At 42.2% G+C, this 25,032-nt stretch overlaps 4 protein-coding genes across 4 annotated transcripts; all 4 read left to right on the top strand.

Annotated features, from left to right (window-relative positions):
• The first annotated feature begins 3,536 nt into the window (after positions 1 to 3,536).
• On the top strand, positions 3,537 to 5,508 carry LOC143826417 (olfactory receptor 14C36-like). The gene is made up of 2 exons (XM_077315203.1): positions 3,537 to 3,613; positions 4,539 to 5,508. Exon 2 carries the CDS (start codon positions 4,567 to 4,569, stop codon positions 5,482 to 5,484), a length of 918 nt encoding a protein of 305 aa, XP_077171318.1. The 5' UTR covers positions 3,537 to 3,613; positions 4,539 to 4,566; the 3' UTR covers positions 5,485 to 5,508.
• Positions 5,509 to 10,889: 5,381 nt separating this feature from the next.
• LOC143826661 (olfactory receptor 14C36-like) lies at positions 10,890 to 11,825 on the top strand. The gene has a single exon (XM_077315534.1). The coding sequence runs from the start codon at positions 10,890 to 10,892 to the stop codon at positions 11,823 to 11,825; it is 936 nt and encodes a 311-aa protein (XP_077171649.1).
• A 4,817-nt stretch (positions 11,826 to 16,642) lies between these two features.
• Positions 16,643 to 18,148, top strand: LOC143826368 (olfactory receptor 14I1-like). The gene has a single exon (XM_077315146.1). It carries the CDS (start codon positions 16,643 to 16,645, stop codon positions 17,657 to 17,659), a length of 1,017 nt encoding a protein of 338 aa, XP_077171261.1. The 3' UTR covers positions 17,660 to 18,148.
• A 5,670-nt stretch (positions 18,149 to 23,818) lies between these two features.
• Positions 23,819 to 24,754, top strand: LOC143826753 (olfactory receptor 14I1-like). Its single transcript, XM_077315734.1, has one exon. The coding sequence runs from the start codon at positions 23,819 to 23,821 to the stop codon at positions 24,752 to 24,754; it is 936 nt and encodes a 311-aa protein (XP_077171849.1).
• Positions 24,755 to 25,032: the final 278 nt, after the last annotated feature.

Below are 25,032 nucleotides of genomic sequence, written 5' to 3'. Positions count from 1 at the left end.
AGGAAGAGGTGGGGCAACCTGCCACAACTAAAACTCCAGCCTGCAGCCCGGCATGAAACCTCCAGTGCATAAACGGTCTTATACAGGAAATAGAAGGAAAGGGTGGTAGAACCCTGTAGTTAGTGCAGAAAAAGTTTGAGGTGGATCCTGCCACTCCATTGAGGAAGTAAATTTCTTTAATGAAATACTTATACATCAACGTTTCTTTTTACTCAAGTTAGAAGCCTTCCTTGGAGACTGGAGAATCAAGCCCCATTCTCCAGATTACACTCCACTGCTCTTCAGCATTACACTACACTGGTTCTCTTTCAGCTGTAGGAAGGCTATCTGGAGGAAACAAAAGCAAAAGCAAAAGGAATGATGAAGGTTTTAAATTACTGTTGAGATCTCCTTGATGAGTTTTAATGCTTAGGGAGTGGCTATGTCCAAATTCCCATCAGTACTTGCAGGAAGTATGACAGCACCCTTCCTAGCTGAGCGGATAAGGCATCTGTATGGGCTGGATCCAGCCAGGCTTTTCACTCCATGTCGCCCAATTCTCCCTCTTTCTCTGTCTCCCTTCCAAAGTATTGTTTGTCCTGGCAGGTCACATGTTCTCAGCATACTGTTTTTGGTAGTCAAAAGGAATCACATATTCCATTTTAGGTTCTGGAAGTGAGAAATAGAAGATACCGCTCTGTATTGGATGATAACATTGGGATATAGAGTCACTTTCACTGAGAAGTGATAGCAGATCTGCTTCCCTACGTGAATGTTTCTTCTTTGCATCCTTTTGTGTTGTATACGTACTTTGAAAATAAACAAAATATTACAAAATGGCTTCAGTTTCATGTGCTCTTCCAAAGGGAACCAAGCTGGATAATAGAGACAGGGTTTAACGAGGATATTGAAATTTAATGTTTGCTGAACATCAGCTAGATCTAGTGCTTTTGTCAGTTAAAGGGCTGAACTTACTGGTGAAAAGGGAGGAAGGTGTCCGAAAGGTTATACTGTGGAACATGTGAGCTCTGTGTCCAGAACCTATGTGGGGAAGAGATTGTTGTACATGAACTGTGAGGCATTGAGCCTGGGATCTTTTTAAGGTTGAGGACCACCTCCGGGGGTGGCGAAGAGCCGGCGGCCCGGGCACCGCACATGCGCATTGCGCCCCTGGTGGTGAAAACGTGCATGCGCTGAGCTGCCGCGCATGCGCGTTTTCACTACCAGAGGGCACTAACGTGCATGCGTGGGAGCTCCGCGCATGTGCGTTGGTGCCCGCCGGCATGCCGGCGGCCGCCCCTACCTCTTCCCCCCCTCATAGCAGAAAACTAGCCAGGCCGCGAGTGAAGTGGCTGCTTTGGCGGCCGCTTCTCTCGCGGCCTGGTGAGCTTTTCTCTGCGGGGGGGGGGGGGAAGGAGAGGCAGGCATGGCGGCCCATCACCAAGGCCTTTGTGGCCCGGTAGCAGGCCACAGACCAGGGGTTAACAACCCCTGTTTGAAAGAACTGGGTGAATTGGAGTGAAATAGCTGCTGCATCCAACCGTAGAAGTTTAAGAGTTCTAATCAAACCTGAAGAATTCCTGACAGTAAAGAATGGCTCTGCTTCAGTTGAATGATGAGCAGTAAAGTTGCTAATGATCACTGGCATGTACAGGGGGCAGCTCTGACAACATCAGTATTATTAAAGTGGGCAACTGTGTAACACTCTCCCTGGAATATTTCTCCAAGATCCACACTGAATTCCAAAGAAAGTTATGTACATTCTAGAAGGATGACATACAGAGAAGGATAGAATGATGAGTATGTCGAATTCCATAAAATTGTGGAGTTTGTCCAAATCTGCTGGGATCATATTATAACATTTCATTTTGGGCAATGCAGACCTGTGTTTCAGCTTGATGAACAAAATCATTGGGGTCGATGATCACACTTCTCCTCTGCAAAGGCAGGAGCCAAGTCCTGGTGACAATGAGGCTGACCTTCTAGGTCTGCCATGGCCACCCTTGCCCACAACAGTTAAGGTCCCACTTCATCCTTAATAGCTGTATTAAAGCATCAACTGGAGCTGGAAGACTCCCTGGAAGTCTCCCTGGAAGTATGGTATTTGATGTACCGTACTGGAGTCCCAGTGACTTATTGCATGCTTTGTATTTTACACTGAGCAAGTGAAAATAAAAGAGATTCTGAGGAATAGATGAGTCTGGGAGGGGGGGGGGAACAGAAGATTGAGAAAGACTAATGTCTTTTGAATATTCCGTCATTCTTACGAAGCCAGTTTTTGGCTAATCAAAAGTAAAGCTCAGACTGATATCTTGTCTACTATTTCTGTTCAAAAAAGTTATTTTGGTCTCCTGGGAGCTAATCTCCAGAAACAGAATTATGCATATTAATACATTTCCATCCCTTGGCAACAACATCTCACTGCTAGCACAGAAAGACCTTTTCTTCAAGGGTGTGAGACAGAAAGATCTACATAAAATGCCATTGATTGAATACACATGTACATCTGGGTGGTGGCTGAAGAAGAAAATACACCAGGAAACTCAAACATCTATAAAGAAATAGAGTAAGTCCTTTATACACCTGGAAGCTTAGCAATAACCAGATATGAAGAAAAACCGATATGACAGTGCTGAGATGCATATTCAGGTTTGGATACAGGTAGGTTTTTTGATCATTCTCCCCTAAGCATTTTCTTTACTACAAATCTACAAATCCCACATAACTGTTTCCTGTGCAGGTCCCATGATCCCCAGGTGTAAACTTTTTTGGTGGGCAAGGGGGATGCACTTCTCTCCTGTTCACAGCCGAAAAATTGGTTGATCAAACTCCCATAAAAGGGGGGGGGGGAAATAACTTTGTGTCTATATATTTTATTTATGTAGATAATCATCTTTCAATCCATCACCCAGTTTATGAGGTTCATATCTGTACAATCAATATCACTTCTCAATATAACACGTAATTTCACTGACACTATTTAATGAGACTAATAACATTGACAAACCTGTATATTGGATATGAGGAAATAAAAATAGCATGACAATGTGAAAAGCTCCGAAATTCTTCTCATATAGAAGAGAAGCGAAATGTAAATCAGGCTTTGTTCGTTTCAGCAAACCTGAGAAATCTGAGTCACATCTATAACTGTAGGCCTATTTAACAGAATTGTACCAAGTCATTCTGATGAGAGCACCCTTAAGATTGACAGATGATTCCTTATCTGGCCACTACTAGGTTCACATTTATTTTCATATGTGTCGTTTGTTGTCAATGAGTTAGGTCCAAACAGGTTTCATATGTTGAGTCTCACTCAGTTTTCTTCATATATCCCTCATAGCTTTTGTCCATGACGATCTCAACATTCAAAGATTAGTCTGTCTTGTCACACAAACTGGGCCCTTATTTCTTTTTTCACAAGTTATCTTTAAATATGTCAGTCTGCATACTGTAAGGAAAGTGAATGATTGTTAATGAAAAGATCAATGGAAATATTGTACACACAGGGGAACCAATTTGATGGGATTTCTGGGATTCCTTCTCTTTTGTCTACTTAGATCTTAACATTACACCCATGCAATGGGCAACTTTAGAAGCAGGCCAGAGATAAGTGGAGAAGAAAGCTGATGGAAATGTACGGTAAATGCATCCATTTTGCTTCTCAATATTTTAATCAGTTCAGCATTTTTTAAATATGAATGGAAGCTAACTGGTCCAGCTAAGCTGGATCCAGCTCTACATATTTTGAAGATCTGAAATTGCTCCCTCTACCAAACATACAGGAACTGAGAAATGAAGTGAATGCCAGGTTTGGGACTGTCCTGTGTAAAGTTATTCATGGCATATTAGAAGAAAAAGACTGACTCCTGTACCTTCCATCCCAAATTACTTATCCTTATTTAGAAGACCACTGACACTTCTCTCCACATGACATAGACTGTCATGTGTGAGTTCCATCTAAGCAAGCCCCATGAGCCACCGCATAGCCTTTAATCGGGTCAAAAGTGATCCTTTCTCACGTTTGCACAAACAAAAATGACTGGATCGAACCCAAATTACACAGGGATGGCTCATTGCCGCAGTCTAGTCATTCAATTTAGTTCAAAATGAAAGTCTTAAAATGAGTAGAGGTAAAAGAAAGATTGGTTTCTGCACACGGGGTACCTCAATGAGGAGTGCTGAATGAGAATTGTGCCCTGGATGGTCCAGGCTAGCTTGATCTCATCAGATCTCAAAATATAATCAGGGTTTGACCTAGTTAGTATTCGGATGAGAATATCACCAAGGAATTCAAGGGCTGTTATGCAGAAGAAGTCAATAGCAAACCACCTCCCCTGTTCTTCCCTTGATTTAAAATCCCTATGAGGTTGCTATGAGACTGCTGTGGTCACTTCACTGCAGTTTCCACCACCATGATGACCATCTTAGTCTTGGTATTATTTTAAGTGAGCAAAGCAGAAATATCTTCCATCCTCATCATCCAGTTTCAGAAATGCACCGTTATTCATTACTGAACGGGCTTGCACTTTTTACCGTTTGCATTCCATTTCTTTCTACAGGTAGAATGTGTTTTGTAGCGATTGCAAAATGCCTAGCAACACGTCAGGATTTGACTTTCTGCTCCTGGAATTCTCAGACGTTTGGGAACTACAGATTCTACATTTTCTTGTCTTTCTTGTGTTTTATGTGGCAACTCTTTCTGGAAATCTTCTTATCATCTTTGCAGTAGCCTTTAATCATCACCTGCACACCCCTATGTACTTCTTTCTCATGAACTTGGCCATGCAGGACCTTGGCCAGATCTCAGTCATTGTCCCCAAATCCATGATGAATTCCCTCATGAATACTAGACACATTTCTTACTCTGGATGTGTTGCTCAGGTCTTCTTGTTTGTTTTCTTTTTAGGTTCTGACATTTTCCTCCTCACAGTCATGGCGTACGATAGGTACATTGCCATTTGCAATCCGTTTCAGTATGAAATGATAATGAACATGAGAGATTGCATTAAAATGGTGGGCACCACATGGATCAGTGGTCTTCTCTACGGAGCACTGCACACCACTGGTACCTTTACGATTTCCTTCTGCTCTAACATTATTAATCAGTTTTTCTGTGAAATACCGCGATTACTTAATCTCGCTTGTTCTGATTCATTCCAGATTGAACTTGCGGCACTTGTACTAAGTGTTATCATGCTGTTTGGGTGCTTTATCTTCATTATTGTCACTTATATACACATCTTCCTTGTGGTACTTAGAATCCCATCTGTGCAGGGAAGGAAAAAAGCCTTCTCGACATGTCTACCCCACCTCACGGTGTTCTCCATATTAGTATTCACTGGATCCATTGCCTACCTCATGCCAACCTCAAAAATACCATCCCATCTTGATTTAGCATTATCTGTGATATATTCCATGATTTCACCTTTGCTGAATCCATTGATCTATAGCATGAGGAATCAAGAGATCAAAGTTGGAGTGAAAAAACTGTTAAGGATAAAGTAACCTTCTAGGTGAAAAATTAAATGGACTCCGAGGAATGGTAGAGGACAGGAAGGCCTGGAGGATAATTGTCCATGGGGTCGCGATGGGTCGGACACGACTTCGCACCTAACAACAACAACCATCTAGCACTACATGATGCATTCTACTCCTTTACTGTACATGTGAACTGAAGCTTATTGCAAACACAGGAATATTTGGAAAACTCTTGTGTCTTTAATCTGACAGTCATTAAGTGCAATTGCTCTTATGTAGTACATTCTAGGTTAACTACATTGGGAAACCTGCTTTTCTGCCACCACAGACATACTGTTTTATGCTATTTCAGTTGTGCAAGAAGTACAACTAATCTGTACATCTAATTTGCTTCTGTACCTTTAATTAGCTGCTATTCATAGAAATAAACAAAAAAGTACCACAATGGCTGAATCTGTTCTCTATAAAAAATATGAGAGAAACATTTGGATTAACGTGATTATATTGAAGAGCCTCTTGTGGTGCAGAGTGGTAAAGCAGCAGACATGCAGTCTGAAGCTCTGACCACGAGGCTGGGAGTTTGATCCCAGCAGCCGGCTCAAATTTGATTCAGCCTTCCATCCTTCCAAGGTTGGTAAAATGAGTACCCAGCTTGCTGGGGGGTAAACGGTAATGATTGGGGAAGGGAATGGCAAACCACCCCGTATTGAGTCTGCCATGAAAACACTAGAGGGTGTCACCCCAAGGGTCAGATATGACCCAATGCTTGCACAGGGGATACCTTTACCTTTACCTTTTAATTTTTTTGAAGGCATTATAATAAAAGATTGGTTGTGTAGGGTTTGTTTGACTACAGCCTGACAGGGATAGCCCAGGCAAGATTGAACTTGTTGAATCTCAGAAGCTAAGCAGGGTCAACACTAGGAGTGTGCACTTCAGACTGCTTTGGTTGAAAAATCTCTGAAGCAGGGTTGCCTTGGAGACAAATCAACTCAATCCTACAGGGAGACAGAGCCAAAGCAGCTGTTCAAAGTGTACTTCAGCATGCTTCTGCATGCTTCGGCATGCTTTTCTTGCTTCACCTACCTGGAGCAACATTCCTTTCATGAGGCCTGACCTGGAGGAGAGCAAGAGCCCCACTCTGGCCTGCTCCCTGCCCGGGCCGCCACCGCCACTCACTCCCTTCCCTCACCTGCAGCTGGTCCCCTGAACCCTGTCAGGAAGGAAGCTATCCCAGCTCTCCGACTGCCTGCTTGAAGGGTGATGCAATCAGCATCAGCCTCAATGGCTTCCATCTCCCCTGAGCACTGCAGAATGAGTGCACCATTGAGGGGAGCATCCTACCATCCTGCTGGGTGTCAAGGTGCATCACCCTGCTACCTGGGTGAGGCTGAGATGGGGCAAGTGCTGCACCAGCCCAAGAAGGCAGCTGTGCCAACTCCCAGAGACCAAGAGGGCAGGCTTTGAGGAGGGGGAGGAGGGCACTTAATTTCCTGGCTCCCCAAAGCAAGCTCCATGCCCACCATGGCAGCGTGGCTCTGGCCTGGTTGGAGTGGGCATGAGAGACTTTAATGGGTGAAGCACTCTGGCTACAGCCGAAGAGCTCAAGCCAAAGCTTTGGCTGAAGCAGCTGCTTCTGCTGAGCTTCTGCTGGTACGAGGCAGATTCTTCCGAACCTGAAATGGTCCAGATTTTCCTGTTAGTGCATGTCCCGAGTCAGCTCTGCTTAGTATTTGGATGGGATACATCTGAAGAACACTATGGTCATGATGCATAGGCAGACATTGGCTTGATGCTATCAAATTTTGTTCGGACTGTCAGGATAGCAGCTGTCTTCTCCCTTTCTCTATTTTCCTGCTCACCATCTCTCTGCTTCAGAAATCAAAATTAAAAAAATGGTTTCTTTGCCAAACTGACACACACTGGACCTATCAAAATGTCTGGATCAAATAACCAGTTTGAGCAGTGGAGGAAGCCCTAAAATAGATTTGGGTCCTTTTGGTAGGAAGGCAACTCTTTTCTGAAAGGCAATGAATAGCTAGCAGGGGTTCAGGAGCCCTTAAGAATTTCCTCATTCTCTCATTCTGTTTGAATTGGAATACGCAAGTAATCTGGTGAGGTCAGCCTTGAAGGGCAGTTGTTAACCTGCTTAACCTGTTTAACCTGTGACATACTCACTGCACTGTAAGGTGTGATTCTATTAAAGGTAAAGGTATCCCCTGTGCAAGCACCGGGTCATGTCTGACCCTTGGGGTCACGCCCTCCAGCGTTTTCTTGGCAGACTCAATACGGGGTGGTTTGCCAGTGCCTTCCCCAGTCATTACCCTTTACCCCCAAGTCAACCTTGAGCCGGCTGCTGGGATCGAACTCCCAGCCTCATGGTCAGAGCTTCAGACAGCATGTCGGCTGCCTTACCACTTTGCACCACGAAAGGCTCTAATGATTCCATTACACCAGTGTAAAGAGCGGCCGCAGCTAAACAAGGCTGCAGTTGATGAGGCTGGAGGGACGGGCCAGAAGGAAGCGACGGCCCAGGGAACACCGGTGTGCTAGTGAGCACATCAGCGACAGTGTGGAGGGTGGAGCCGGGTGCCTGTTTATAAGTGCCACAAGTTCTGTGTCACCCCCCTCGCCATTTTGGAAGAGCCGGAGAACACATACCCACCCTCCCACCCTGTAAAAAATGGTTCATTCTTTGTCACAGCTGTGGAACAGGGGCATGAGGTAGAATAGGTAGTCCAGGGATCAGTTTGCATACTGGGCCCTGAAGAGGGGGTCTCCATAAGAGATCGACTAACACCAAGCGCAGCCTTGCCCAGCTGGGAAGGCCAGGGGCTCGGAGCCAGGAGGTAGCCGGCTAGGGGGGGGGAGGCAGACCCAGGGCACCCCTTGAGCCCAGGTCAGAAGCTGGACAGTTGCCTGGGGATTATTCTACATCTCTTGCCTTGGTTTGTTAATAAAGCTGTGGCCTTGTTTATGCCAAAAGGTTGAGTCGTGTCTTCTTTGGCCCAATTTACCTACATGCCCGTCAATAGTGGATCCCCTCCTACACAGCTTTGTAACAAGGCTCTAACAACAACAGTGTGGCATGCTGATCTTCTAACAACACTGATATAGCTGTTCTCACCGAGCAGTAATCTCAGGGCTCTCCCAGCCCCACCTCCCTCCCTCACTGTTGTGGGGAGAGGAAAGGGAAGGCGATTGGAAGCCACTTTGAGACTCCTTTGGGTAGAGAAAAGCAGCATATAAGAACCAACTCTTCTTCTTCTAACAATTCAATGACTTGCTCCCCTAGATGTTTCTCATTGTATATGATTAGATCCTGCTGCACAAAACTGAAGGATGAATGCCTATATCTTATACTGAGCAACTGGAAATAAAGAGATTCTGAATAGATAAATTTGGGGGGGGGGACAAAAGATTGAGAAAGACTGATGTCTTGTGATTATTCCTTCATTCTCATGAAGCCAGTTTTTGGCTTGTTGTTGTTGTTGTTGTTGTTGTTGTTGTTGTTGTTGTTGTTGTTGTTAATTTGATTTATTTCCCATCACTCTCCGTAGGCTTGTGATGGGTTACAGTAGTCTTGTCCCCATTAAAATACCCATTAAAAGACTTTAAAACAATCCCAACATGGCAGAAGCTCTCATTATTCCCACCCCCTGCTATCAGAGCGGCAGGGAGGGTGGGGAGGAGATCTAATCAAAAGTAAAGCTCAGACTGATAACTTGTCTGCTATTTCTGTTCAGACAAGTTCTTTGGGTCCCCCTGAGATCTACTCTCCATTCTTATATTCCTATTAATAAATTTCCATCCCTTGGCAATAACCTCTGTCTGCTAGCCCAGAAAGACCTTTTCTTCAAGGGTGTGAGACAAAAAGATAGCCATAAAATGCTATTGACTGGAGTCATACACACGTCTGGGCAGTGGCTGAAGAAGAAAATACACCTGGACTTTCAAACATCTATAAAGAAATTAAGTTCTTTATATACCTGGAAGCTTCACAATCACGAGATATCAAGATAAACCTATGCGACAGTGCTGAGATGCATATTCAGGTTTGGATCCAGGTAGATTTTTTTTTATCATTCTCCCCTAACAACATTCTTTACTATAACTCTACAGATCCCACATATCTGTTTCCTGTGCAGGTTCCATGATCTCCAGGTGTATGCTTTTTGGTGAGCAAGAGGGATGTCCTTCTCCCCTTTTCACTGCAGAAAACCTGGTTGAATAAAAACCCAATGAAAGGAGGAAAATATGATCTAGGAAAAGTTTGAAAGGCAATAGATTAACATTTCTCTTTGTGACTATAGATTTTATGCATGAAGTAAACTTATTAATTACCTTTCAATCCATTATGTGTTACCACCTAGTTCATGGGGTTCATATCTCTACAATCAATATCACTTCTCAGTATAACACCTATCATATCACCAACACTATTTAATGACACTAATAACATTGACAAATCTGTATGTTGGTTATGAGGAAATAAAAATAGCATGACAATGTGAAAAGCTCAGAAATTCTTCCCAGATAGAAGAGAAACAAAATGTAAATCAGGCATTTCAGTTCTTTTGTGAATCACATCTATACCTGTAAGACTTTTTAATAGAATTGTAGCTAGTTCTTCTTATGAGAGCACCATTAAGATCGACAGATAGCTTTTGTCCATGATGATCTCATAATTCAAAGATTGGCCTCTCTTATCAGGCAAACGGGACCCTTTTTTCTTTTTTCACCAGTGGCTATTTTAATCTTTAAAAATGTCGGTCTGTGTACTGTAAAAGAAAGTGAATGATTGTTACTGGAAAGACCAATGGAAAAATTGGGACACCATTTTGATGGGTATTCTGGGATTCCTTCTCACTTTTGCACAAACAACAATAATGACTGGATCAAACCAAAATTACACAGGGATGGCTCATTGTCACAGTCTAGTCATTCAAATTAAATCAAAATAAAAGTCTTAAATGAGTAGAGGTAAAAGAAAGATTGGTTTCTGCACATGGGGTACCCGAATGTGGAGTACTGAGTGGGAATTGTGCCCTGGGTGGTCTAGGCTAGTTTGATCTCATCAGATCTCAAAAGATAATCATGGTTTGACCTAGTTAGTATTGGAATGAGAATATCACCAAGGAATTTGAGGGCTGTTATGGAGAAGAAGTCAATAGCAAACCACCTCCTTTCATCTCTTGATTTAAAATCCCTATAAGGTTTCTAGAAAATTGCTGTGACTTTACTGCATGTTCAACCACCGGAATGGCAATTTTGGTCTTGGTATTATTTAAATGAGAAAACTAGAAATATCTTTCATGCCCATCACCTACTTGTAGAAATGCAGCTTTATTCATTACGGAACTGGCTTGCACTTTTACAGTTTGCATTCCTTTTCTTTCTACAGGCAGAATATATTTTGTAGTGATTGCAAAATGTCCACCAACACTTCAAGATTTGATTTTCTGCTCCTAGAATTCTCACAGGTTTGGGAACTACAGATTCTCCACTTTCTTGTCTTCTTTGTGTTCTATGTGGCAACCATTATTGGAAATCTTCTTATCATCTTTGCAGTAGCCTTTAATCATCACCTGCACACCCCTATGTACTTCTTTCTCATGAACTTGGCCATGCAGGACCTTGGCCAGATCTCAGTCATTGTCCCCAAATCCATGATGAATTCCCTTATACATACTAGGCACATTTCTTACTCTGGGTGTGTCACTCAAGCTTTTCTGTTTGTTTTCTTTTTAGCATCAGATGTTTTCCTTCTCACAGTCATGGCATACGATAGATACGTTGCCATTTGCAATCCGTTTCAGTATGAAATGATAATGAACATGAGAGATTGCATCAAGATGGTGGGCACCACATGGGTCAGTGGCCTTCTCTACGGAGCATTGCACACCACTGGTACCTTCACGATTGCCTTCTGCTCTAACATCGTGAATCAGTTTTTCTGTGAAATACCAGAGTTACTTAAGCTCGCTTGCTCTGATTCATTCCAAATTGAGCTCGGGGTGCTTATATTAAGTTTTATCATGTTGTTTGGGTGCTTTATCTTCATTATTGTCACTTACATACACATCTTTTTTGTGGTGCTTAGAATCCCATCTGTGCAGGGAAGGAAAAAAGCCTTCTCGACATGTCTACCCCACCTCATGGTCTTCTCCACATTAGTATTCACTGGGTCCTTTGCCTACCTGATGCCAACCTCGAAGATCTCCTCCCATGTTCATTTAGCATTATCTGTGATTTATTCCATGATTTCACCCTTACTGAATCCATTGATCTATAGCATGAGAAATCAAGAGATCAAAGTTGGAGTGAAAAAACTATTAAAGATAAAGTATCCTTCTAGCAGTACATGATGCAATTTACATGCAAACTGAAAGCTGTATTTAGTTTCTCGCAAGCAAAGGGACTTTTGGAAACATTTGTGCCTTTAATGCAACAAATCATCATGAAATGCTCTTGGTTTTACTGAGTACAATCATGTTCCTCCAGATTAACTACATTGGCAAACCTGCTTTTTCCAAATCACATGCATGCTGATCTAAGCTATTTTAACTGTACATGAATTACATATAATATGTGCATCTAATTTGCTTCTGTACTTTTAATTTGCTGGTAAAGAGTCTAGCCACAAGTAAAATTGAATTAAAATAGATGCTTGCAAGAATAACCTATGTTTGTAACACAAAAGGGAAAAATATTTTGTGATACGGTGTACTGTCAATGAGAAACAACGTTTGAATTACTTTTATATATCGGTTGTAATGCTAACCTTATAGAACAGAGGGTTCATAGATTAGCTAATTTAGAAACAAGAGTGCCTCTTTCCTTAGTGATATAGTTCATTGAAACCATATGTTAGGTACATTATAAAAAAATGCATAGTAAAATTCCTCTAAAACACCTTTACTTAAGCTTAAGTTGTCTTTCCCGTGTGCCAAGCACATGAGCACAAATTTTGGCAACCTGCTTAATAATATGGCCCCTACTATTCCACAGGAGAAATTTAATTGTTCCTTTGTTTGACCTATTAGAGGAATCCTTGAGTAATGGGAGGATGAATTATTTCTTACAGAGTTGAAGGTAGTACATCTGTTTTATCTGGCCACAGTGCTGTATTAAAGGGGTAGTCAACATGTGGCCCTCCAGATGTTCATGGACTACAATTCCCATGAGCCCCTGCCAGCAAATGCTGGCAGGGGCTCATGGGAATTGTAGTCCATGGACATCTGGAGGACCACAGGTTGACTACCCCTGCTGTATTAAATACATTTGATTTGAACCATAGAATCATAGAATTGGAAGGGGCCATACAGGCCATCTAGTCCAACCCCCTGCTCTACGCAGGATCAGCCCAAAGCATCCTCATAGAATCATAGAATCACAGAATCATAGAGTTGGAATGGGCCATACAGGCCATCTAGTCCAACCCCCTGCTCTACGCAGGATCAGCCCTAAGCATCCTAAACCACATGCTAGATGTTTTGTCCTGCAAGGAAGATCTAAAGAGAGTGACCCCAAAAGCTGGAGAGATAGCACTTAGGGTTAGGAAAGATTAGCCTTATGGAAAACAGACTGTCCAGATGAAATGTAAGGAAAATAATTATATTATGTCTAAAAAGCGATGCTAGGAGGAATATGATATAATATCAATGGGAGATGAATGGTGAAATGTCAATAGGTCATGGGAGAGAAAATGTTGAAAGCCAGTAATAGAAGAAGTAATTATACATCTGTTCATGGTTGTAATTAGATATAGTCCATGCTCTTTGTTCTGATTTCTGTTCAAACTGTATTCATATCAGTAGTTTCCTTTGTTAAGTTGTGCATTCCTTCTAAACTGTAACACTATAAGTGTGCATCCTCACAAATTTGGGCCCAATAAATTGTGAAGTATCAAGAGACCTTGCTTCCTTATCCTAATTGGTAACTGGGTAAGGAAAACAGCACACAACACTGGGATGTTAGGAAATACGTAAAAAAAGAGAAAAGCACCACAGGCAAGGGACCACTAACAGATTTAAATCTGCAGAGCAAATAGCCTTGCAGAGGGCATAAAGAGACAGGCAGTCCCTCAGATATGTGGGGCTCAGACCACAGATGGCCTTAAAGGTCAATGCCAGCATCTTGAACTTGATAAGGAACTGAATCAACAACCAATGCAGCTGCATCAGCACTAGCTTGACATGGCCCTAGCAGCTGCATGCTGCACTAGCTTTAACTCCCAGTTCAAGGACAAGGGAAGGCCTGCATTGAGTAAGTTACAGAAGTCTAGCCTGGGCATGACCGTAACAGATCACTGTGGCTATGTGCTCTGGGGGCTGGTAGGGCACTAGTAGTGTGGCTTGGAATACATGGAAAAATGCCACCTGGGCTACTCTCATGATCTGCAACTCCATTGATAAGGAGTTGTCAAAGATCACCTCCAGATTCCTGTCTGTGGGTAACGCCCGCAAGCTGCACCTTGTCCAGGTAGGCAAGGCACGCTTCCTGCTCTGGCTCCTCCTCCCCAGCCATAGGACCTCTGTCTTGGAGGGGTTGTGTTTAAGGTGACTCTGCCTGAGCCATCCAGACACTGCTTCTAGACATCAGTCAAATGTTTCCGGGGGTGGGGTGAGTCCAGCCAGTCAATCAGAAGATAGAGCTCGGTATCATCTACATATTTTCGACAACCCAGCCCCAAACTCCAGACCAGCTATGCCAGAGGGTGCACATAGATGCTGAAAAGTATGGGACAGAGCCCATGGGATAATTAATATGGAGCAGTGAAAACATTAAGAAAATACGTAGGTACATTTGATTCTTAAATGCTGTAATTGCATTAAATGCCGTAATTGCATCTAGTACAGAATATGGCTGTTAGGGTCCTTACAGGAACAACTTGGAGGACCTATGTCCAGCCTGTGCAGAGGCAGCTGCATTGGTTTCTGATTGTAGCCCCAATAAGGTTCAAGGTTTTGGTGCTAACCTTGAATACCTGTTGTTGTTTCCTGCCGCTATGTGGGAGTGGTGGGCTGTCAATAAAATAATCAATCAATCAATCATGGCAGAAAGGTCACAGCGAAGCAATAAGACTTTATCCGCAAAGAAGCTTGCCAATGCCTTGCAGCTCAAATCCAATTGCTTATTATTTTGGTCCTCTTCCTCATGGGTGGTAAGAGTCCGAAGTACCCTAAACAATTGTGCCGGATGAGAGCTAACAGATGCTGTAGAGATGGCATAAAACTCTGTATCTGCATTTGCCCTGTACCTCTATTTACCCTACACATAATTACATTGTGTATACACATCTAGTATCTCCATCTAACACAAGCATATTAATCCTCCTAAGTATTAGGCTATGGGGATTCCACGTAAGTGGAAAGTGGCAATTGTAGGCATATCTGACATCAGATGCAGTCCAGTTCTCATGCACATCCAGTGATCCAGACTTTGCAAGTGACGTGATTGAGTTTCTTTAGAGAATCTGCAAAAGAAGCGGGGGCGGGGGGGGGGTTACTTTTTCAGTTTGTGCTATACTCAGGAGAGCAAATACTTGGGAGGATCCTGCTGCAGAGCGTGGAGATATCTATTCCCACCGTGCTGTTAGCATCATAAAGGCTAGTTTATAAAGAAACGGATGAAATGAGGAATCTTCAGAGTAGCATAAAGAACTCTGCACCTGAAAGCTGAAGACAATGTGAAGAAAAATGGTAAGTCATGTTTAGATCTGCTCTATAGATCTTCTGAGCAGGTTCCGTCTCCTCCCCCACCCCTTATTCTTTTGCTATTCTTACTTTGCCTCTCAACTATTGTTTCTCATCTTCCCTGTAATGGAATCAATGAAAAGGCACTTGCCCAAAATCTAATGTTTTCAGTTTTCTCATATTTGTGGCATGTCAAAAAAGGATCACAGATCACACTACCTTGGTGTATTGGTTAGGAGTGCGGACTTCTAATCTGGCGAACTGGATTTGATTCCGCACTCCCCTGCATGCAACCAGCTGGGCGACCTTGGACAAAATTCATAATAGAATGGTCTGTTTTAAGTGAACTGGACAGCTGTGTTTATCTACCTTATTCTATTTCTTATTGTTATCTTTAAGATGTGTTAATTCCTGGTTTTAATGGATGTTTCTGTATCATCTTATGCTGGTCTATGACCGTAATAAAACTAACTAAGCCCTGACAAAGCTGTTCTGACTGAGCAGCAATCTCAGAGCTCTCTCAGCCTCACCTTCCTCACAGGGTGTCCGTTGTGGGGAGAGGAAAGGGAAGGAGATTGTAAGCCGCTTTGAGCCTCCTTCAGTAAGGGAAAAGCATCATATAAGAACCTCTTCTTCTTCATGTTCTAGTTTTCTCATATTAGTGGCATGTCAAAAAAGGATCACAGATTTTTTAAAAAATGGAAATGGGGGATATTAGGGTAGATGACCAGGAAAAAGAAATAGAACTCACAGGTTGGGAATGAAAGTCCTAATTGTCTATTTGGTTTTCCTCAGTTCTCATGTACATGGTTTCTGCTCTGGATCATGATCATGTCACACATGCAGAAGGAGCTTTATCGCTTGGAAACTTTGCGTTGTGCTATTAGGCAAAATCATAATATTCATAACTTAATGCGTAACTGTATAGAAAGGAAAATTATTCTTTATGCAACATTGCTGGTATGGAGGCTGAACTTTTTAATATGATACCCCACTGATGTCCTTCCCCTGTACATTGTTTGCCTTCCCTGGACTCTACACCCAGAGTTGACAACACTGTTACTTTAATGCTCCAAAGGAACTTGATCTGCTCCAGTCTCAAAGCATACATTAAATCTTTTTAATGGCATCTTTCACAGCAATCAAATGATACTTTCAGACCCCCCAGAAGGGAAAGCAGGCGAAATACTTAAGTTAACTACTATATTTTCCAAAGAGAGAAGGTTCTTCACAAAATTCTTCTGCACTTATCACTCAAGCAAGTGCCCCGGGATAGGGGTTTCGGTGATACAGGTGTCACCTTTGACTTCAGTTTTGCTGAGCTTCCATTTCTTTTTTCACACTTAAAATGGGTCCGGAGACTGGAAAATGTGGTCACTGTCATCCAGTACAGTTGCAACTCTTAAAATGACTACTATATGAGATTGTAATTCTTACTGTTTGCTTGTCTTTCCTATTTCAAGGGTTACACAACACGGTAACGAAAAATGTTCAACGGAACTGCTGTGTCTCATTTCCTGCTCCTGCAATTCTCAGAGGTTCGGGAACTGCAGTTTCTCCACATCACTGTGTTTCTGATGCTGTACTTGGCAATTGTCACAGGGAACCTCCTTATCATCTCTTCGGTTGCCTTAGACCATCACCTGCACACCCCCATGTACTTCTTTCTGTTGAACTTGGCTGTGCAGGACTTTGGCCAAGTGTCTATCATCCTCCCCAAATCCATGATCAATTCTCTCCTGAATACAAGGTACATTTCATATGCTGGGTGTGTTGCTCAAGTCTTCTGTTTAATGTTCTTTTTAACATCTGATTTGTCCGTCCTGACAGTCATGGCGTATGACCGGTATGTGGCCATTTGCAATCCATTACAGTATGAAATGGTAATAAATCGGAAGGCCTGCATTGAAATCATGGCTGGTGTATGGATTGCTTGTTTTCTATATGCAGGGATGTATACCATTGGGACTTTCACCAACCATTTCTGCTCTAACATTGTCAATCAGTTTTTTTGTGAAATTACACAGCTAGAAATATTGTCTTGTTCTGATGTAAATATTATTGAAAAGGCTACTCTTGGAATTGGAGTTTTCCTTGGGCTGGGCTGTTTTGTCTATATCATTGTAACCTATCTGTACATTTTCACCGCAGTGCTAAGATTGCCTTCTGCAAAGGGGAGGCAGAAGGCTTTCTCCACCTGCATCCCCCACCTCATTGTCTGCTCCACATTTATGTTTACTGGATGCATTGCCCACCTGAAGACTACCTCTAGGAGTTTTTCTTGGTTAGATATGATATTTGCAATGCTCTATTCCCTGGTTCCACCTATGTTGAACCCAGTGATTTATAGTATGAGAAACAAGGAGATCCAAAAAGCCATGTCAAAGATTCTAAGCTTTAGGTATTTTTCTAGAAAGATATTATCATTAGATTGCATAGCCAGTCAATACCCATTCCAGAGTGCTAATATTATTCTTTATAGTGGAGGATTCATAATGATCTGAATCCTGCCACACCACTAAGGAAGTTAGTTATTTTTTACTGTAAGATTTATACTTCAACTTTCCTTTTCACTCAAGTTAGAAGCCTTCCTCTGACTTAAGTGGGTATCTCATTGGAGAAAGAGTAACTTACATTGGAAGAAGAATTCTAAGAAGTAGAGGATATAGTTATAACCGCATTTTCTCATGTTCCCTCTCTGTCCTCATGTTGGGTACCTTGTGGGGCAGGTGGGGTTGAGAGAATGCTGAGAACATTGTAACTCGCCCAAGGTCATTCAGCAGGCTTCATAGGGAGGAGTGGAGAATCAAACCCCATACTCCAGATGACATCCCATTGACCTTAGCTATGATACCACACACCACTCTTAACTCTGGTTAATATTACTCTGGTTCTTTAAGCTGGAGGAAGGCTATTTGGGGGAAGAGCCAAAAAGAAAAAAGAATAGTGAAGTTTTGAAATGACTGTTGATATCTACAAGATGAGTTGTAATTGTTTTTGATTCTGATAAGCGATAACAGGTTTCCCTATATGAATGCATCTTCTTGGCTTCCATTTGTGTTGCATATGTACTTTGAAAATAAACAAAATTTTACAAAATGGCTTAGGTTTCTTGTGCTCTTTCAAAGGGAACCAAGCTGGATAATAGTGTGAAGGCTTAACAAGGATATTGAAATATATGGTTTGCAGAACATCTGCTAAATCTAGTGCTTTTGTCAGTTAAAGGGCTGTACTTACTGGTGAAAAGGGAGGAGGGTGTCCGAAAGGTGTGGAACATGGGAGCTATGTGTCCAGAACCTATGTGGGGAAGAGACTGTTGTAAATGAACTGTGAGGCATTGAGCCTGGGATCTTTTAAATAACTGGGTGAGTTGGAGTGAAATAGCTGCTGCACCCAACAGTAGAAATAGACGTTTTAGAGTTCTAAACACACCTGAAGAATTCCTGACAGTAAAAATGTCTCTGCTTTAATTGCATGATGAGCTGTAAATTTGCTAATGATCACCAGGATATACAGGGGGCAGCTCTGACAACATCATTATCATTAGAGGGTGCAGCTTTATAACACTCTCCCTGCAATCTTTCTGTAAGATCCAACCAAAGTTAAAGAGATTCTGAGGATGAGATGAGTTTGGGGGGAAAAAACAAAAGATTGAGTAAGAGTAATGTCTTTTGAATATTCCGCCATTCTTACAAAGCCAGTCTTTGGCTAATCAAAAGTAAAGCTCAGACTCATACCTGTTGTTTCTGTTCAAAAACGTTCTTCTATACGGTCAACATCACTTCTCAATATAACACATATAATTTCACCGACACTATTTAATGAGACTCATAACATAGACAAGCCTGTATATTTGGTACGAGGAAATAAAAATAGTATGACAATGTGAAAAGCTCTGAAATTCTTCTCACATCGAAGAGAAGTAAAATTTAAATCAAGGCTTTTCAGTTCTTTTCAGGAAGTGCGAGAAATCTGAATCACATCTAAACCTGGACATTTAAATAGAATTGCAGCAAGTACTTCTTTTGAGAGCACCATTAAGATTGACAGCTCATTCATTATCTGGTTCACATTTATTTACATAGGTTCACATTGATTTTAATATATGTCATTTATTGTCATTGAGTTAGATCCAGACAGGTTTTGTAGCCTCAACCGAAGACCTGGCATCTGTTCTTTTCAAGAATCTCTCATAGCTTTTGTCCATGATGATATCATTCAAAGATTAGCCTTTCTTGTCATGCAAACTGGACCCTTCTTTCTTTTTTCACAAATTGCTATTTTTATCTTTAACAGTGTTAGTCTTAAGGGGATTAATATGCCTGTATTAGATGGAGATAGTAGATGTAATTATGTGTAGTATGAATACAGGTAAAGGGTAAATGTAGTACTGGTGAGGAATCCCCATAGCCTAATACTTAGGAGGATTAATATGCCTGTGTTAGATGGAAATACTAAATGTATACACACAATATAATTATGTGTAGGGTAAATACAGGGAAAATGCAGGTACTGAGTTTTATGCCATCTCTATAGCATCTCTACAGCATCTGCTAGCTCTCACCCAGCACAATTGGTTAGGGTACTTTGGACTCTTACCCCCCATGAGGAAGAGGACCATAATAATAATCAATTATTATTATATGAGCTGCAAGGCATTGGCAAGCTTCTTTGAGGTTAAAGTCTTATTGCTTCGCTGTGACCTTTCTGCCATGATTGATAGATTGATTGATTATTTTATTTACAGCCCACCACGCCCACATAGTCGCAGGAAAGAACAACAGCATCCCAAAACAAAATCCCCCTAGACAGTGAAACCAAGTAAACCTCAATAAAAAGCCACCCTTTATGGTGAAAAATACTTTTCCCCAACTCCATAAGCTCCATTGCGATGCCTCAGGGGGTGTATCAGGAGGGGTAGCCCAATGTCCTGTCTGGCTCAGGAGGGGCCTAGATCTTACTGCTCTAGCCTCAACCAAAGACCTGGCAGAAGAGCTCCATTTTACAAGTCAAGTTCCATCCGAGACCTCAGCTCTCTTGGGAGCTCATTCCACCAGCATGGCGCCATGACCAAGAAGGCGCTGGCCCTGGTCAAGGCCAGGTGCACTTCTCTCATGACAGGGACCTCCAGCAGATTAGCACTCATAGAGTGAAGCAACCTGTGGGGGGCATAAACAAGATGGGCAGTCCCATGGATATGAACAAGATGGGCAGTCCCCATCCACACTGTTAATGGCCTGAAAGGTTAGCACCAAAACCTTGAACCTGATCTGGGCTACAATCAGAAACCAATGCAGGGGGCTCTGTGCAGGCTGGATATAGGTCCTCTGAGATGTTTCTGTAAGGACCCTAGCCACCACGTTCTGTACCAGGTGAGAGACAACTGTAGGCCCACATAGAATGAGTTACAGAAGTCCAGTTTGGAGGTGACCCTTGCATGGATGACTGGAGCCAAGCAGTCTGAGGACAGATAGGATGCTAGTAGCATTGCTTGGTGCAGGTGGAAAATGCCATGCAGACCACTTTTGTGACCTGAGTCTCTTTTGAAAGCGAGGCATCCAGGATGACACCCAAATTTCTGACTGAGAATGAGATGTTAAGTTGCACCGCTGCCAGCATGGGGAGGCATGCTTCCTGATCTGTCACCTTCCTTCCCAGTCACAGGACCTCTATCTTAAAGGGGTTGAGCTTCAGGTGACTCTGCTCTAACTACCCAGCTATGGCTTCCAAAAATCTGGCAAATGTAACCAGGGGGAGTCCGGGCATCCATCTGTTGGGCGATAGAGTTGGATGTCATCTACATATTGGTGACAACCCAACCCATAACTCTGGATCAGCTGGGCCAGAGGGCACATAAAGACGTTGAACAGTGTGAGGAAGAGGATAGCTCCCTGTAGAACTCCATAAGGGAGTTGATAGGGACATGAAATCTTTCTCCCACCCCTGTGTCTGTTCCTGGAGGAAGGAGCACAGCCACAGTAAGATACTGTAAAAATGATTCAGGTATCACTTTGGATTTCAGTTTTGCTGAGCTGCCATTTCTTTTTTTACACTGAAGATGGGTCTGTAGACTGGAAATGTAGTCACTGTCATCCAATACAGTTTCACCTCTTAAAATTACAACCGTAGGAGATTGTGATTCTGTTTGCTTGACTTTCCTTTTTCGAGGGTTCTACAACTTGGTGACGAAAAATGTTGAACAGAACTGCCACATCTTATTTTCTGCTCCTGGAATTCTCAGAGGTACGGGAACTGCAGTTTCTCCACATCAGTGTGTTTCTGATGTTGTACTTGGCAACGATCAATGTACATTCTGTTGCATTGTCTGGCCTGCAGCTCATGCCTATCCTGATCCCTGAACCAGACACATGTCCATCTTTATCAATTCCTGGATGCTGGAGCACATGTCAGCAAAAAGGCATATGGGAAGGGGAGACAGCCACAGTGGGCCTCACCAGAATCCCTGGAACTCTGCAGCAGTCCCACCACACGCTCTCTTGACTACAGCTCTGCACTTTTATTGGGGTTTACCGGGTTTCTGGTCTAGGGGGATTTTATTTTTGGATGCTGTTGTTGTTTCCTGCCACAAGCCAGTAGTGGGCTATAAGTAAAATAATCAATCGTGGCAAAAATATAACGGTGAAGCAATAAGACTTCATCTGCAGATAAGCTTGCCAATGCCTTGCAATCCAATTAATTATTTTGCTCCTCTTCCTCATGGGTGGTAAGAGTCCGAAGTACCCTAACCCAGGGGTAGACAACCTGTGGTCCTCAAGATGTTCATGGATTACAATTCACATGAGAATTGTAGTCCATCTGAAGGACCACAGGTTGACTACCCCTGCCCTAACCAATTGTGCCGGGTGAGAGCTAGCAGTTGTTATAGAGATGGGATCAAACTTTGTACCTGCATTTGCCCTGTATTTACCCTACACATAATTACGTCAGGTGTACACATTTAGTAACTCCATCTAACACAGGCATATTAATCTTCCTAAGTATTAGACTATGGGGATTCCTTGAAAAGCCTAAGCTGGAAGTGGCAATTGTAGGCATATCTGACATCCGATGCACTCCAGTTCTCATACATATCCAGTGATCCTGACTTTGCAAATGACGTGTTTGAATTTCATTAGAGAATCTGCAAAAGAAGTAATATTAGAAGGACAGTAAACTTTTTGGGGGGTGGACGGCACTTTTCGGTTGTGTTGTGCAATACTCAGGAGAGCAAATACTTGCTGCAGAGCTTGGGGATATGTTTTTCCACAGTGCTGTCAGCATCTTAATGGCTAGTTTATAAACAAAAGGATGAAATGAGGAATGTTCAGAGTAGCACAAGGAACCCTGCACCTGAAAACTGAAGACAAGGTAAAGAAACATGGTAAGTGATGTTAAGGTCTACTCTACAGTTCTCCTGAGCAGGTTCTGCCTCCCCTCTTCTCCCTTATTCTTTTGGAAGTCCTCCTTTGCCTCTCAGACTATTGTTTCTCATCCTCTCTGTAATGGGATTCATGAAAAGGCACTTGCCAAAAATCTAATTTTTTCAGTATTCTCATATTCGTGGCATATCAAAGAAGATCACAGATTTTAAAAATGGAAATGGGGAATATTAGGGTAGATGTCCAGGAAACAGAACTCACAGGTTGAGAACTACTTTCAAAGTCATAATTGTTTGTTCGGTTTTCCTCAGTTCTGGTGAACTTGGCTTCTGCTCTGGATCACGATCATGTCACACATGCAGAAGAAGCTTTATCGCTTGGAAACTTTGACCTGTCCTATCAGGCAGAATCATAATATTCATAACTTGATGCATAACTGTCTGGAATTGAACATTATTTTGGTCTTTGTCTGGTTATTTGATTGACTTAACAAATCTCTGTAAATGCCATTGGGAGACAATATATTACTGAATAAAATGAGAGTCAAGTAGCACCTTTAAGACCATCAAAGATTTATTCACGGCTTGAGCTTTCGAGTGCAAGTACTCTTCATCAGAATTCATCTGACATCGTCTGACAAAGAGTCCTTGCACTCGAAAGCTCATGCCTTGAATAAATCTTTGTTGATCTTAAAGATGCCACTGGACTCTGATTTTATTGTGCTACTTCAGAACAACACGGCTACTCATTTGAATATATTACTGAGTCTATGTTGGATCAGCCCAACGGCCCATACAGTCCAACACTCCATTTAAAATTGCATCAACTGCTTCAGTGACTAAATCCAGCCACCTCATTCTCTGTCGTCCCCTTCTTCTTTTTCCCTCATTCGCTACCAGCATTAGGCTCTTATCCAGGGAGTCCTTTCTTATAATGATGTGGCCAAAGTATTTGACTTTCATTTTCAGTGCAGAGAGTTATATGCCTGTAATTCTTACTGTTTGCTTGCCTTTCCTTTTTAAAGCATACATCCCTCCCACAATTCTTCTGCAATTATCACTCAAACAAATGCACCAGGATACGGTTTCAGTGATTCAGGCGTCACTTTTGACTTCAGTTTTGCTTAGCTGCCATTTCACACTGAAGACGGGTCTGGAGACTAGAAATGTTTTCACTGTCATCCAATGCAGTTGCAACTCTTAAAATTGCTACTATAGCAGATTTTAATTCTTACAGTTTGCTTGTCTTTCCTATTTCAAGGCTTACACAACATGGTAATGAAAAATGCTCAACGGAACTGCTGTGTCTCATTTTCTGCTCCTGGAATTCTCAGAGGTTCGGGAACTACAGTTTCTCCACATCATAGTGTTTCTGATGTTGTACTTGGCAACGATCACAGGAAACCTCCTTATCATCTCTTCAGTCCTCTTAGACCATCACCTGCACACCCCCATGTACTTCTTTCTGATGAACTTGGCTGTGCAAGACATTGGCCAAGTGTCTATCACCCTCCCCAAATCCATGATTAATTCTCTCCTGAATACCAGATATATTTCATATTTTGGGTGTGTTGCTCAAGTCTTCTGTTTATTGTTCTTTCTAACATCGGATTTGTGCGTCCTGACAGTCATGGCGTATGACCGGTATGTGGCCATTTGCAATCCATTACAGTACGAGATGGTAATAAATCGGCAGGCCTGCACTGAAATCATGGCTGGTGTATGGACTGCTTGTTTTCTGTATGCAGGGATGCATACCATTGGGACTTTCACCAACCATTTCTGCTCTAACATTGTCAATCAATTTTTTTGTGAAATTCCACAGCTAATAAAATTGTCTTGTTCTGATTTAAATATTATTGAAATGGTTACTCTTGGAACTGGAGTTGTCCTTGGGCTGGGCTGTTTTGTCTATATCATTGTAACCTATCTGTACATTTTCACCACGGTGTTCAGATTGCCTTCTGCAAAGGGGAGGCTGAAGGCTTTCTCCACTTGCGTCCCCCACCTCATTGTCTGCTCCACATTTATGTTTACTGGATGCGTTGCCCACCTGAAGCCTACCTCTAAGAGTTTTTCTTGGTTAGATATGATATTTACAATGCTTTATTCCCTGGTTCCACCTATGTTGAACCCAGTGATTTATAGTATGAGAAACAAGGAGATCAAAAAAGCCATGTCAAAGATTCTAAGCTTTAGGTATTTTTCTAGAAAGATATGATCATTAGATTGCATAGCCAGTCAATACCCATTCCAGAGTGCTAATATTATTCTTTATAGTGGAGGATTCATAATGATCTGAATCCTGCCACACCACTAAGGAAGTTAGTTTTTTTTTACTGTAAGATTTATACTTCAACTTTCCTTTTCACTCAAGTTAGAAGCCTTCCTCTGACTTAAGTGGGTATCCCATTGGAGAAAGAGTAACTTACACTGCAGGAAAAATTCTAAGAAGTAGAGGAATAGTTATAACCGCCTTTTCTCATGTTCCCTTTCTCT

The sequence above is a fragment of the Paroedura picta genome, chromosome 16 (genome assembly GCF_049243985.1).
Source record: "Paroedura picta isolate Pp20150507F chromosome 16, Ppicta_v3.0, whole genome shotgun sequence".
NCBI lineage: Eukaryota > Metazoa > Chordata > Lepidosauria > Squamata > Gekkonidae > Paroedura > Paroedura picta.
The sequence above is the reverse complement of the archived record's forward strand: the minus strand, read 5'-3'. Positions and strand labels throughout refer to the sequence as shown.

Excerpts from the sequence above, each read along its gene's own strand:
- LOC143826753 (XM_077315734.1), top strand. The coding sequence starts at position 23,819 with ATGCTCAACGGAACTGCTGTGTCTCATTTTCTGCTCCTGGAATTCTCA.
- LOC143826661 (XM_077315534.1), top strand. The coding sequence starts at position 10,890 with ATGTCCACCAACACTTCAAGATTTGATTTTCTGCTCCTAGAATTCTCA.
- LOC143826368 (XM_077315146.1), top strand. The coding sequence starts at position 16,643 with ATGTTCAACGGAACTGCTGTGTCTCATTTCCTGCTCCTGCAATTCTCA.
- LOC143826417 (XM_077315203.1), top strand. The coding sequence starts at position 4,567 with ATGCCTAGCAACACGTCAGGATTTGACTTTCTGCTCCTGGAATTCTCA.